Here is a 15,412-nt window from a genome sequence, read left to right on the forward strand (position 1 = left end):
TATAACATATAGTTACAACAGTGCAAAGCAATACTGTAATTTGATAAGAGCAGACCATGGGCACAGTAAAAAAAGTCTCAAAGTCCCGATAGCCCCAACATCTCACGCAGACGGTAGAAGGGAGAAACTCTCCCTGCCATGAGCTTCCAGTGCCGCAAACTTGCCGATGCAGCATCCTGGAAGCACCCGACCATAGTCCGACTCTGAATCCGTCTGAAATCTTCGAGCCTCCGACCAGTCCTCCGACACCGAGCACCAAGCACCATCTCTGCCGAGCGCTTCGACCCCAGCCCCGGCTGCCAAGCAACAGGCAAAGCCGAGGATTTGGGGCCTTCCCCTCCGGAGATTTCGGATCACACAGTAATAGCAGCAGTGAAACAGGCATTTCAGAAGTTTCACCAGATGTTCCTCCGTGCTCTCACTTCTGCCTCCATCAAATCAGAATTGTTCATGGCCTCCTACTTGACAGATAACAGATATTCATCACTGGAGAGGCTGTGCGCGCTGCGTCGTGCCACCATCATCTCCTCCTGCCTTCAACGATTTCAACGATTAAGAGAAGTTTGGATAGGCGCATAAATGATAGGGATATGGAGGGTTGTTGTCCAGGTACAGGTTGATGGGAGTAGACGGTTTAAATGATTTGGCACAGATTAGATGGGCTGAAGGGCCTGCTTCAGTGGTCTATTTTTCTGTGACTCCTACTCTAAACATCTTATGGAACGACCCGCCAAATCATCAGCCAGAACCCCAGTTCCATTCCCAGAACCACAGCAGGCTGTGGGACCCTCATGGTCAATGCCTCCAGAACCCATGCATTTAAGGAGACTCCCTTAACCCCCACCCCCCAAAAGTGTGATTGTCAGTGGAGAAACTACTTGTGTGCTCACAGCAGAGACACTGATCACCCATGCATCAAATACCCATTGTGTCCAGCTGGAGGTGAGAGGCTTTCTATCTGGTAACCACCCCACCCCACAGCTGCCTCTCATTCTTACATCATAGCCCTTCTCACTCTCTCTGTCCTCCTCCACACCCCAATGGCTCTATTCACACAGGAGGCTCTGGTGGATTCCAGCACAGCAGGCAACTTTCTGGACCGGACTCTGTGTGTTCAGCTTGAACTCCCTACTGAACCTATCTCTCACACCTTCTGCATCCCCTGGGGTCTGGAATGGTGACAGCACACACGTGGCCTGTCCGCATGAGCATTGCAGAGCACTGTAAGTCCATCCAATTCCTCCTTATTGACTCACCCAACTCTCTGTCATCTTGGGTTTCGTCTGGCTTTCCACTCACGACCCTCACTTTGCCTGGTCATCTGGTTCACTGCTTAGTCGGGGACCCTCTTGGCTGCACTATCATCTGATTTTATCCCTAAATCCGTGGAGGTGGAAGAAACTCCCAACCTTACCAAACTCCCACAGAAATACCATGACTGAGCCACCACCTTCAGTAAAAGAGAAGCCAGCCTGACCAACCACACAACTACACGATCGACCTCCCATTCACCATCCTTCCCTGAGGTTGCCTGTTTGCCTTCTCCTCTCCAGCGATCCAAACCATGAACGACTACATCGCTAAAGCATTACAGCATGGCTTCATTTGACCATCGCAGTCCCAGCTGGTACAGGGCTCTTCTTTGTCAAGAAAGATAGTGGTCTTCGTCCCTGCATCAACTACTGTGGACTCTACAAAGTCAACATTAAGGACTGCTACCCTTTCCACTTGATGGATAGTGCATTCAAACCACTTTGTGAGGCCCAGATCTTCACCAAACTGGAAACACAGAGCATGTTCAACCTGATCTGCATCCACTAGGGAGATGAGTGAAGACGGCATTCATATCACCCACTGGCCACTGCGAATACTTAGATACTCTCGGACTTTACAACAGTCCAGCTGTTTACTAAGCCTTTATCAATGAGACCCTCTGAGACCTACTACACTGGTATAGGTTTGTGTACCTCAATGACAACCTTATTTCCTCCAAGGGCCCCCAGGATTATGTCTGTCATGCCCATTCAGTCCCTCAGTGTCTCCTTGAAAACCAGCTCTTTTGCAAGTTAGAGAAATGGCAGTTCCACACCTCAGTCATTTGCATCCTGGGTTACGTCCCATCATACCAAGGCATAACCGTGGAGATGCTGTTGTTGAATGGCCCCAAACATGCTCCCTCAAACAACTACAGCGCTTCTTGGTTGTCTCTAACTTCTACAGCCATTTCATCAGAAACTGCAGCCAGATTGCCACTCATCTCTCCTCTCTCACCAAATCTCCTACCTCATGGATAACCTGGTCTGCTGCTGCAGACCATGCTTTCGAGGAGCTCAAGGTGCTTCAGCACCACTCTCATTCTCTGTGATCCAAACCCCTCTGGACCTTTTGTGGTGGAGATGGATGCATCTGGTGTGGGTGCTGGGGCCATCCTCTCCCAGTGAGGACTGGATAGGAAGACTCACTCTGTGCCTTCTTCTCATGCATGTTCAACTCTACACAGCACTATTATGGAGTAGGAGATAGGGAACCACTCACCAGCAAATGGGACTTGGGAGAAATGGAGACATTGGCTGATGGAAAACACTGAGCCTTTCCTGATCTGGACTGACCACTAGAAACTCATATCCATTCAGCAGTCTTTCCAACTCACCCCATGTCAGGCTTGCTTGGCCCTCTTCGAGCAATTCAGCTTCACCATCTCCTACCAATTCGGCTCCAAGAACGTTAAGGCAGACACCCCATCGTGACAGCTGAAGTGAAGGTTGAACCTCACCCCAGTTGTTTGAGGACTGGATCTGTCAAGGCCCTACAGTACAAGCCTGGTCTGGTTGACACACATGACAACCACATATATGTGCCATCAGCCAGGCACACAGAGATATTCAAATGGGCACACTTCTCACCCCTCTCTGACCATCAAGGTGCACAGTGGACTCTGGATTTTCTGTGTTGTTTGTTCTGGTGGCCCACCATGATCTCAGATGTATGTCAGTTCATTGCTGTGTGCCTTCAATGTGCCTAGTCCAGTTTCTCCAACCAGCAGTCCCTGCTGGTCCATTGAATACTGTGGTCCTACATTGGCATGGATTTCATCATGGGTTTGCCACCTCCCGTTTGGGCCATGATGATCGTGACAGTGGTGGACAGGGTCTCCAAGGCACTGGAAGCTTCCATGAGCCACTGACTCAGTGGACCTGGTTCTCCACATGTGGTTTGCCTCCACAGTTTCCCTCAGGACACTGTCAGATTGAGGCTCACAATTCATCTCACACTTCTGGCGAACCTTCTGCTCTCTCTTCTGCACCTCAGTGAGTTTGTCTTCTGGCTATCATACACAGACCAATGACCAGTCAGAAAGAGACAGTCAGCAGGTAGAGAGGCTCTTGCCCCACTTCATAGGTCCCTTTAAGACTACCCACTGTCCCTCAGGATCACACCTATCTTCCATATGTCGTCTCAAGCCCACGGATCACAGACTCAACCCAAATGAGCTTGAATCTCAGGAACCTAGGATGATGGAAGGTAGTTCAGTGCACGTGGTTCGTTAGTTGATGAATTCATGTTGCCGTGGTCAGGGTGTGCAGTACCTGGTCAACTGGGAAGGGCACAGCTTGGAGGAGAGGTCTGGTTTCATCCTGGATGCATTACTCATTTGGATCATCCTTGGCTGTCAGATGCCAGCTGTGGGGGGGGGGGGGGTGTCCAGTCAGGCCAGCACTGTTAGACATCTCTGTCTCCATCCACCTAACTGGAGTCACCTGCCATTCATTTCCATCTCATCACCTGCAGCCTATTTAAATCAACTCTCAGCTACAGTCCTTTGTTCAACTAATGAACTAGCCAGCTTCAATCAATTGCTCCTAGCCTTCAGTTACCTTGTTGACTTGTCTTGTTATTTCAAAGTTTATTTGTAAAACATAATTTACTGCTAACATAGTCTCTGCTGCTCTGCTTTTTGCCCCAGCCTCCTCTACAATTCCTGACAGAACTAGTGTGGTCTGAGGGAAACACTAGTTTATATTAATCATTCAGTTATCTTTCCCTTTCCATTGTATATATTTTTATTGTGTTTTTATTTGAGTGATATATTTAAGGGAATGGTTTTCAGACTACACTGTGACGGGAATGTCAGTGCAGTTCACTCTTATAATGATAAGGTTTAGTAGAGTAATTCCATACCTTCCATCTACTGTGTCCAATGTCACCTACCTCACCTACCCCTCCACCCCTAACCTGGTAACTAAAGCACTAATAAAATGTCAGGCTTTTCTGAAGCCCAGGACCAAAGCATCATCGGTGCACAGGTGAATTCAGTATGTTTCTGCTGCCCTCTGTGGCAGAATAGACCAATCTCAAAACCCTTTACTAATGTGACTCCAAATAGACAGCGATAAGAAGCCAAGAACAAATAAAATGATGATATCACAGAAATTCAGGACACTGGCAGGCAATTCAAATGGGGTTTTGTTGTTTAAAAATGCCACTATACACCACTGTGAACAGATGCCCTACTTTTGTGGATTCTATGGAGCCAGGCTGCTGTTGGATCTTAATACAGTGACGCAGTGAGGTGCTCTCCAGTGGAGTGGTTTCCTACGACATTTACTCAATTTGAAAAGATGTGTTGAAGTCTTGTCTCCAGTGTTGTTTTCTACACAATTTATAATCTAGTTTATAATCTAATTACTGCAGTAGCAGCAAACAGATAAGGTGATGATACATATTAGAACCTACTGCGAGAGGTTCTTCCAGCTGCTCTGCTTTCAGGTTGATGAGTTAAGTGGCCACTGTGTTGTATGTGTAGGCAGGTGACAGAATCCAAGGGGAGTTGCCGAGAATGTGTGGAGGATAAAACGGGATGAATGGGTGGTTGATGGTCAAAGTGGACTGGATGAGCTAAAGGCCTTGTTTCATTTCTGTATGTCCCAAAGACTATATGACTTCATTCATACAGAGCTGAACTAGATGGTGCTTGACTTTTGACAGGTACTTTATTCCTGATCCTTTCTAATAATTAAAGCTCACAACAGATGAGTGAAAGAAATTAGTCAAACAACTTTGAAGACGTAGGAGAGCAGAAGGCACACAGCCCGCCTCCACTGAATCAGTGAAAATTGCAATAATATTCCCTTCAATTGTCACATGGTTTCCATTCTGGTCACAGTATTCCCTTTTTCTTGCATAGAGCAACTGGATTTACTTTGTGTCTCATTTCCGACATACTCATTTTAAACATTCATCTTAATTTATCCAGCAAAGGAGTTTGAAACAGTAACAATACACTATGTGCTCACATCACATTGAAAGCAAAGCCTCAAACTAAATAGAATCTATTCTCCACTGCCTCGAGGGAAAAAAAACTTTTACTAAAGATGGCAGGACAAAGTTGAAATGTGTAAGTTTTAGACTAAAGTGCTTAAAATAAATCCCAGAATTTACATTATAATTATAGTTGACAAGAATCTTTACTGTTGATGCCAGCAATGCTCCTATAACTGTGGACAATCAATAGCCTGCAAATGACCATTGTCCAGGCAATCCCGATTCTCCCTTTACCACCACCTTCCTCAAATCCCAGACAGAATCCTGGTTATTTAGATTTCAGACTTAGTCTTGGTTCTCAACCACACATATTTCTTCCACTTCTACAGTGATGGCTGTGAAGGCTAGGAGCACCATGAAAATTGCAGCTCCTGCCCACCCTCATTTGCGAGCGGAAGCAGAGATTACACTCCACAAGGTCACTCCTGAAAATCGAAACAAACTAGATCAGGTTTCTCTGAGGCTTGACTTAATAGAGCTATGTAAATTTATGGGAGGCATATGTAATGCCCTAGTTCATTTTTTTTGATGTTATGCTGTTTTGTTTTTCATTTTGTGCTGTTCCACAGAATCAGAGTGTTTCACATGGATAAGGTAGTAAATCACAAACATAAGAAAAACTGCAGATGCTAGATACCTAAAGCAACACACACAAAATGCAGGAGGAACTCAGCAGATAGGGTAGATGGCCAATGCTTCTTTCCCATGTTAAAGATATTCCCATATAAAAACTAGAAAGCATAGGTGTATTTTGATGGGAAAGAGGCTTAAAGGAGATCTGAAACATAAATCTTCTACTCAAAGTGTAGTTGGTATCTAGTATGAGCCACCAGAGGAAGTGGTGGAGGCAAGGTCCATAAAGCCAATCACTTGAATGAGCAAGGCGTGGAGTGAGCTGAAATTGATGCAGGCAAAAAAGTTTAGTATAGATAGGCATGGCGGTTAGTGTGGATGCACTTTGATTAATGACAGAAATTCAAGGGAAAGAATTGCAAGTTTTGATTGACATCTGACATCTGATGTCATCTCCAGTTTGTGCATCATGTAAGAGCGGTATAGCAGATACAGAATTCATTGGCTTTTGTGACATTCCCCACAATTGTAACATCAACATCTAGTTTACTGATTCATCAATGAAAATATTTCCTCTTGGACACTGAACAAAACTGTAAAGGTACCCCCCCCCCCCCACCTTTGAGGATCAGCAACTTCAGAATTTCAGGAAAGGAAAAGTCATGGGTGTGTGGATGAGGTTGGAGGAGTGTGCAAGAGAAATCATTGGGGCAGTTATGAACCAAGCAGTCAAAGCTCCACTTGTGTTGGGAATTTTACATGCACATTGTCTTTTTCCTGTAGCATTTCCAAAGTCCAGGATGACTTACTTCCACACTGCCTTTGTGGGCTCTGAGGTCACTAACAGGGGTAATATGGGAACTGCAGACTCTTTTACAGATGGGGCATATGGTAGTTAATAAGGGACTTTGAGGCGGATGGTCCCAAGATCGAATCCAGCCAGGTCTCAACTTGGGCAGCAGCAGTATCTGTGCAGTAGAAAGGCCTGGCAATCTACTTCCATATCTTGCCACAAAAACACTATGGACAACTGTACTAGGATTATCATGCACTCAACAACAGGGAGGGTAGTAGATGGGTAATTTATAACATGGTCTGCTTCTTCTGCTCATGAAGGGCTTCTGTGTGCTCTCAATGCATGAAACCAATATTCTCAACTTTATCTCAAATGCACCTCCTCCCTTAGAAATGGTCATGGACTAGAGATTCCCAGGAGTCAGAGGGGCTGGTACAATTTCTTTAGAGAAATCCTTGAGCACATCCTTGAATCTTTTCATCTGTCTACATAGTATTCTCTTCCCACACCAGAGCTCATAGCAGTATCTGTTTTGGAATCTGGAGTCAGGCATAGGTGGCCACAGCAACTTCCTGCTGCAACATTGAAGTGCTTTTTGAGAATCATGCTATCTGTCAATATTAAGTGAACTACTGGATCGCTGGCTCTTGGCAATCATTCTGCTCCGTTGAAATTAACATACTGCTGGATGAAGTCTAGCACACGTACATGCAAATTAATGGTTTATCATATCTGGGAATTATTGCTTCTTCAGAACAAGCACTGGGGAAGTGCTGGGAGAAGAGGTGCAACCAGCTAACCGGAACTCTAGGATTTCCACTTTTGCACAGAAATTCTCATGTGGCAAATGGTTTTGTGAGGAAATAACAAAATTGATCTGGGACATGTTCCAGGGTAATGATTTCAGCTGGAATAGGTCATGACACTCAGAACGGCAGAATCTTTCTAAGTATGTGCCGTAAAGTGAGTAACAAATAATTAGTCTCAGTACTGAGTATATCCTTAGCACAACATAACATCATTGCCAGAAATACGATAATGATCACTGTGATATCCATGAGAGGGTTTTTCTATTTTACTTATTTCAATTACATATTAGGTCGCATAATTGATGGAATTGTTTGGTTAGTGTTGAATAGTTTTCAAAATTAACTGAAACTTCCCATTTCAAAATCACTGTATTTTACGATTCATTTTACATATGAAAGCATTTTGTGCAATCAATTCCAGACCAACAAAATACCAAAGCAACAAAGCAACGTTTATTCAATAATGTTATGCTAACCAAATGTTCATAACAGAAGTATTACACACTCTATAATGATGCACTATGGCCTAGAGCTGACAAGTGACTCATTTCTATCAGTAGGTAGCATGATTAAAACCAACTATTTAAAACAGGGTCACTTTATACAGTACTATCAAATGTTATTTAACCACTAACCCTCCTCCATCATAGCATACTTTCCTGAAAGCTTTATTTTAATGGATTCCATAGTCTGCCTTTAATTGGGGGGAGGGTCATCCATGGATTGTTAGAATTAAACACACTTTCAAAAGTTCCTGTACCTGAAGTTAGAATGCATGGTATCAATTGAGCTATCCCAGTCCAAAAGTATAAGGGAAACTATTAATAGCTGATTATTATTGATTTGTTTACTTAAACACTAGGGGTTCTCGAGTGATCACTGCACATGAAACAGAGGTCAGCGTGGTAACAAGATCAAGCAAGAACTCTAGAAATTTATCTAGGTTACATGACAGCACCCTACCCCAAGAGCTTAGCCTGAAGAAGCCATATCAAGGCTGATGTCAAGTCACTATTGTCATTGCTCTCAATGAGCCTAGAGTGGGGCCTTTGAGCAATCCAGGAAGCTGATTGTGTTCCAAACACCAGCTGGAATGAGGACTTACAATAACTGCTGGAAGGTTTGACATCACTGTCAAGTATTATTGACCGATTGTTGCATCTTCTTTCATCTGTCCTCACGTGGAGTGAATTTGTATTTTAGCACATGCCATGCATTTCCAGTTTCCAGTCGGATTATTTTGTTTTCATATACATCTGTCATGGCTATTTACATCTTCTGTGATTACAAAACGTGTTATCTTTTAGATCTTAGAAGCTACATGCAAGAGTGTACCAAACCAAATGTTGGCCTCTTTAAAGGCAAGTTTCAAAGGAAATCATTTTGAGATGGTCAAAATGTTAATTGCCATCACTTCGACTTTCCTTTGCCAAATATCAGTTCTGCTTCCAATATAGACTGTAGTCATCTGTGAGTGTGGTAACTAGGTTATATAGCACAGATTCACTTAACACAAACATTCTTCTTTGCTTGTGAACTAATGAAATTAGACAAATTTCAGATGTCTCTCATGACTGTGGAAAATCAGCAGTTTTTATACTGGATTAGAAGACAACAAAATATTTAATTTGATCAAGTCCACAAAATGTAAGCAAATGGAATGCTAAATGAAGGCAACTCAAACAGTACCTGCAACAATAGTTTAATGTACGAAAACAGAGATTAGACTCAATTAGAATTTGTGGTGGAAAAATCACATATACTTAGTCTACAAACTATTAAATAAATTTCTCAGGAGTACCAGTTTCATACATAAGCAGCTTTTCCTACTCAGCTTTACTGAGAACAAATGAGACCAAGACTTAGTGATTTTTCTGTCACCATGGATCACAAGTACATTAGAATGCTTGAAGAACCCTGAAGTGATTGTCCAGGGAAGGGCTTTCATTTTCAAAATGAAGTTGGTTTGTCACTTTAGCACCGTACTCCCCCAACAGCTGGATGAACTTCTTATGCTCTTTCCCAATCCAAGCCCTCATACTATCCTGTACTTGGTAAGGTGTAACATGTGCAAACACAGGAATACCGGTCTTGGCAAATCTTTTCAGGATTTCTGGATCGGTGACCCAGGTATTGCTTCCTCCAGCATGACCACCATCCAACCAATACATCCCTTTAATGTTACTGATGAAGGCAGCTAGTTCTTCGTCTTTTTGTGCTTCATTCAATGCATACAGCAGCTGGTTCAACACCACACAACCTTTGCTGAAACCAATCAATATAAACTTCAATGAAGGGTCAGTGCATTTCAAGTCTTCAACCTCTGTGTAATTTCCAGAAAGACTTGGAGTACTCAGATCATTCTTGGTGGAAAAACCGCTTGAAGTTTTAGAGAGATCTCTGCAGCCTTCATCATGTTCGACTGCAAATGAACCACAAGACCTTTCACCAGGACTTGTCCGTGAATGCAGAAGAGTGCGCTCTTGCTTGAAGCCATTCATTAACAGTGAATATAAGTGTTTGAAAGCCCCACTGTCAAAGCTATGCTCAGGTACACCAAATAGATTGCTCTGCACAAAGTTGTCGTAGCAACTGAACTTGTGTAGATGAATCCGGGAAGCCTTAATGATCCAGATGTGGCTGCGAGGAAATCGACGGAACAGTAAAACAGCCACTTCTTCTAGGCTCCATCGCTGCCAGCGAAGGTTTTCTGAATGGCGTGTCATCAGCTCATGATAGTTCTGCAAAGAAAGTGCAAGTACATGTATAAAAGGGTACCAAACTCAGAAAACCATTCAGATTTGAAATACTGCTGCTTGTTGTCAGCATGGAAATAATCATCCCCAGAATACAAACATGGAGAAATATTTGTTGCACTGTTATTAGACTCTGATGTACACACAGTTGAAAAGCTGAATCACAGGCACCAACACTAATGCAGATTCGCTCCAGCTTCTACAAGAAATTTGTTTTTTATTGTTTCAATACACTTAAACAATTCATAAACTTCAAAGGCTTATTGCTTGGTATTCAAAGCTCAAAGTAAATTTATTATTAAAGTGCATATATGTCACCATATACAAACCTGGGGTTCATTTTCTTGCAAGCATATTCAATGAATCCATAATAGAATCAATGAAAAATCGCACCAACTTGGGCATTCAACCAGTGTACAAAAGATAACAAAGTGAGCAGATACAAAACTTAAAAAAAGAAAAATAAATAAATAAATACTGAGAACATGAATGAAGAGTTCTTGAAAGTGAGTCCTTCGGTTGTGGGAACATTCCTGTACCTTCTTCCTGATGGCAGAAGCAAGAAGAGAGCACATCTTGGGTGGTGGGAGTCCCCGATGATGGATGCTGCTCTCCTGTGACAATGTTTTACATAGACGTGCTCAATAGTGCGCAGAGCTTTAATTGTGATAGACTGGACCATATCCACTACTTTTTGTAGGATTTTCCATTCAAAAGCATTGATGTTTCCATAGCAGACTGTGGTGCAGCCAGTCAATATACTCTCCACCACACATCTACAAAAGTTTTTGGAAGTTTTAGATGTCACGCTGAATCTTGCCAAACTCAGAGGCACTGGTTTCTTCGTAACTGCACTCACGTGCTGGGCCCAGGACAAGTCCTCCAAAATAATAATGCCCAGGAATTTAAAGTTGCTGACCCTCTCCACCTCTGATCCTCTGAGGAGGACCGGAACCTCTGGTTTCCTCTTCCTGAAGTCAATAATCAGTTCCGTGGTCTTGCTGACATTGAGTAAGAGGCTGCGGCATCACTCAGCCAGATTTTCACTAAATGCTGATTTGTCAACGGCAATTGTGAATATGACATTGCAGCAGTGCCTAGCCACACAGACATATGTGTAAAGCAAGTAGAACAGGGAACTGAGCACACAGCCTTGTGGTCCACCTGTGGTGATGGAGATGTTGTTGTCAACCCGAACTGACTGAGGTCAGCAAGCGAGGAAATTGAGGATCCAATCGCATAGAGAGGTATTGAGGCCAAGGTCTTGTACCTTATTGATTAGTTTTGAGGAGATGATGGTATTGATGGCTGAGCTGTAGTTGATACAGAGCGTCCTAATGTATGCATCTTTGCTGTCTAGAAGTTCCAGGGTTGAGTGAAGAGCCAAAGAGATGGTATCTGCTGTGGACCTTTTGCACCAGGCAGCACATTGGAGCAGATCCAAGTCGCTTCTCAGGCAGGAGTTGATACGTGTTAACACCAACCTCTCAGCACACTTCATCACTGTGGATGTAAGTGCTACTGGACAACTGTCATTGAGGTAGGTTTCCATGTTCTTCTTGGGCACTGTGTATAACTGAAGTATGCTTGAAGTAGGTGGGTATCCGAAACTGGTGAAGCAGGAGGTTAAAGATCTCAGTGAACACTCCAGCCAGTTGATCAGCACAGGTTTTTAGTAATTGACCAGGTACGCCGTCTGAGCTGGATGCTTTTCGTGGGTTCACCCTCCTGAAGCCTGCTCTCACGTCAGACTCAGACTCTAAAATCACAGGATTATCAGGGACTGTGGGAGTTTGTGATGATTCCTCCATGTTTTGATGGTCAAAGTAAGCATAGAAGGCATTGAGCTCATCCGGAAGTGAAGCGTTGTTGCCCATCTCAGTTGATTTTCCTTTGTAAGAGGTGATAGTATTCAAGCCCTGTCACAACTGTCAAGCATCCTTCATTGATTTAAGTTTAGTCTGGAATTGCCACTTTGCCCATGAGATGGTTTTCCAGAGATCATACTTGGACCTCTTGTTAACTTTCATCACCAGGCTTGAAAGCCTCTGACCTGGCCTCAACTGACTGTGGATCTCATGGTTCATCCAGGGCTTCTGAATGATTTTGTAGGGGCGCACTCGTCTACAACTGTTTTTTTATAAAGTCTGTGGCCACCACGGTGTATTCATTCAGATCCAAAGATGAGTCCTTGAACACAGCCCAGTCCACCGACTCGAAGCACTCCCAAAGCCATTCCTCTGCCTCCTGTGACTACCTTTTCATCGTTGTAAACTCTGGAGCTTTGTTCTTTAGCTGCTGCCTGAATGCAGGTAGAAGGACAGCCAAGTGATCTGATTTACCAAAATGCAGTTTGGGCATTAGGCATTACTTATCCCAGTACATTCCTTAACCAGGTAGAATTTGTGGAGAGAGAAAAAAGGGTTGATATTTCAGATCAAACACATTTCATCAGAGCTATTCTTAAAGAAACTCTTTCTGTTTCCATGGCTTCAGTCATTGACTTATACAACACGGAAACCGGCTGTTCAGCTCAACTTGTCCAGGCTGTGCGCCCTGCGTGGCTGAGCTAGTCCCATTTAACTGCATTTGCTTCACATCCCTCCAAACAATTCTGATGCACGAACCTGTCCAAATGTCTTTACAATATTCCCTCTGGTAGCTCTTTCAACATATACATCATCCTCTGTGTGAAAAAGAACAGCCCTTCAGCCACACACCCAAATTGCTGGAGGAACTCAGCAAGTCAGGCAGCATCTATGGAGGGGAATAAACAGTTGATATTTCAGGCCAAGACCACTTTATGTGTGTATCTTGTGGAAGGTTCCAGACTTGATTACCAAACAGGAATTTAGATAGCTTTGTTTTTAATAACCAAATTCACCTAACCAAATTACCAACCAACTCGGATATTCTTAAATGTCCATATTTTTCCCATAAAAAAACTTACCATTCCCTAATCACATCTCACAACGTTATGGCTAATATTTCGTACAGTTTGAGATAGCAGGTCATCGTGACTTCATTTATCCTCGTATTGACATTCTGAAGAATGGATATTATGCTAATATTCGGGATATTTGAACTCCTTTCACCACTGCAATAGCTGGGAGGCTACAGCTAGCTCCACAACAGACAGAAGTGAGGCGGCCGACATCCACTCCCGCGGCCCAGGACGAGGAGGGGGTCCCAAGGCTGGGGTGGGTGTGTGTCGGACACCCACGACCTCGACGCGGCGACGCTCCAAACCCCGGGGTGCCTCCCCCATTGCGCCTTCGCGGTCTCCCTCTCCCGACCCCCAGGCTCCGCATTTCGAAAACTGCACACACACCTGCACGTCCCCGGGGAAGTACACCACATGCTGCCCGCTCCGGGGGCCGTCGCCTACACCCAGCACCAGGTCGTTCTTCTTCCTCGGCCCCCAGCCTGTCACGCCGCTCAGGCGCAGCACCTCGATCCCGGGCACCTTCCAAATCCGAGCGGCCTCCGCCGCCCAGCCGGGCCCACTCATGACGACCGGGCCCCGGCCACCAGATCCCAGTACTCGGAGGCGCCCAGAGAGAGGCCGCCGACTCCAGGCTTCCGACTGCGGGCGGCAGAGAGCAAGGAGAGGTCGCTGGGTCCTAGTGCCCGTCCAGCAGAAAACGAGAAAACAGAATCCGAATTTCCGAGTGAATGTCGGAGAAAAGCTGCGAAGTGTTCGTGCCATCGCGGTTCACTGTTTTTTTTTCATTTTTTTATTACATCTTACTCGAGAAAGAAAGCAGACCCAAAGCACCCGGAATTATAATGCAAGTTTATTGGTTAGTCTGTAACTTTGTTTACGGATTAAATTGCAAAACTGTGCCGAATTAAACAATAAAACTGCAGATTCTAGAATCTAAATTAAAACAGAAATGACGAGAAAAGCTCTGCTAGTCAAGCAGCATCTGTGGAAAGACAAAGTCGTTAACATTTCCAGTCATTGACCCTTTTGAGAAAAGTGTTAGCAAGGAAAGCTGGGAAGATTAAATGGAAAGGACAATGCTGTGAGCCAAAAGGGGCTGGTCATACAGAGAAAGAACAGATCAATCCCAAAAACATAGGAAATGACTAAAGCAGAATCATTACCTAATTGTTGACTGAGACCATTTACAAACTTGGAGTAACCATTAATATTTGTAAAATTGCATTAATTTCCACACTAACATGAACATTAGCATTTTAGGGCTTTACTGGAGTATTATACTTCGTTGGGAGTAAATACTGATTCCAGTTCAAAGTGCTTGAATTATGAATTTTACATCCAGAGATAGGATTATTACCTTTTTCTCATATTTAACCCTAAATAGACATTAATTAGATAACATTTTGATGTAGAATTAAGTTTCTGTGTTGTATTGCTCTGTGCCAATGTCTTCAATTAAGGATCTAAACTTTACCTTGGATTTCAGTTCTTAATATGTTACAACATATTGAGTTTTAAGGTGCTTGGAAGTAGGTACAGAGGAGATGTTGGGTAAGTTTTTTACGTAGAGTGGTGAGTGTGTGGAATGGGCTGCTGGCAACAGTGGTGGAGGCGATTATGACAGGGTCTTTTAAGAGACTGCTGGGTGGGTACATGGAGCTTAGAAAAATAGAGGGCAATGGGTAACCCTAGGTAATTCCTAAGGTAAAGACATGCTCAGCGCAGCGTTGTGAGCCGAAGGGCCTGTATTGTGCTGTAGGTGTTCTATGTTTCTATGTAACTACAGTGGAAATTATGTTACGAATGGATAGTTTCATTTTATTTAACAGAAGAATGCTGGAGTCAAATTAAGTATTATCTAAAAATAATTTTAGGTACTTGTGTCTACACAAATTAATGAATCTTTTCGTATGAATAATTGCACTCAAAACAATACTTACCATTCTGAGATTAATTAAATAATGTGATTGTATACAGATAGTTCCTGGGTTATGACATCTAGTCATAACCTGAGCCATTTGAAAGTCAAAAATGAACACAAAGTAAGTGGGAGAGTATCACAGAGCCATGACAGGAGAGTGAACAGACACGGGAAGGGTGGCTGGTGACCAGCCTCTCTGGCTTAGTGAATAAGGGAGTTATTCTCAGCACTCACAGCTGTGCTTAGTTTAACTCAGTCTCCAACAGTTTCAGCTCCCAGGGTGGAGAA

The 15,412-nt window shown here is 43.7% G+C and overlaps 1 protein-coding gene across 1 annotated transcript; it reads right to left on the reverse strand.

The window, feature by feature from the left end:
- Positions 1–7,764: 7,764 nt before the first annotated feature.
- c6h2orf69 (chromosome 6 C2orf69 homolog) lies at positions 7,765–14,266 on the reverse strand. The gene is made up of 2 exons (XM_063050060.1): positions 13,588–14,266; positions 7,765–10,241 (listed from the first exon to the last, which is right to left on the reverse strand). Exons 1-2 carry the CDS (start codon positions 13,963–13,965, stop codon positions 9,399–9,401), a joined length of 1,221 nt encoding a protein of 406 aa, XP_062906130.1. The 5' UTR covers positions 13,966–14,266; the 3' UTR covers positions 7,765–9,398.
- Between the last annotated feature and the right edge of the window lie 1,146 nt (positions 14,267–15,412).

The sequence above is a fragment of the Mobula hypostoma genome, chromosome 6 (genome assembly GCF_963921235.1).
Source record: "Mobula hypostoma chromosome 6, sMobHyp1.1, whole genome shotgun sequence".
Lineage (NCBI taxonomy): Eukaryota > Metazoa > Chordata > Chondrichthyes > Myliobatiformes > Myliobatidae > Mobula > Mobula hypostoma.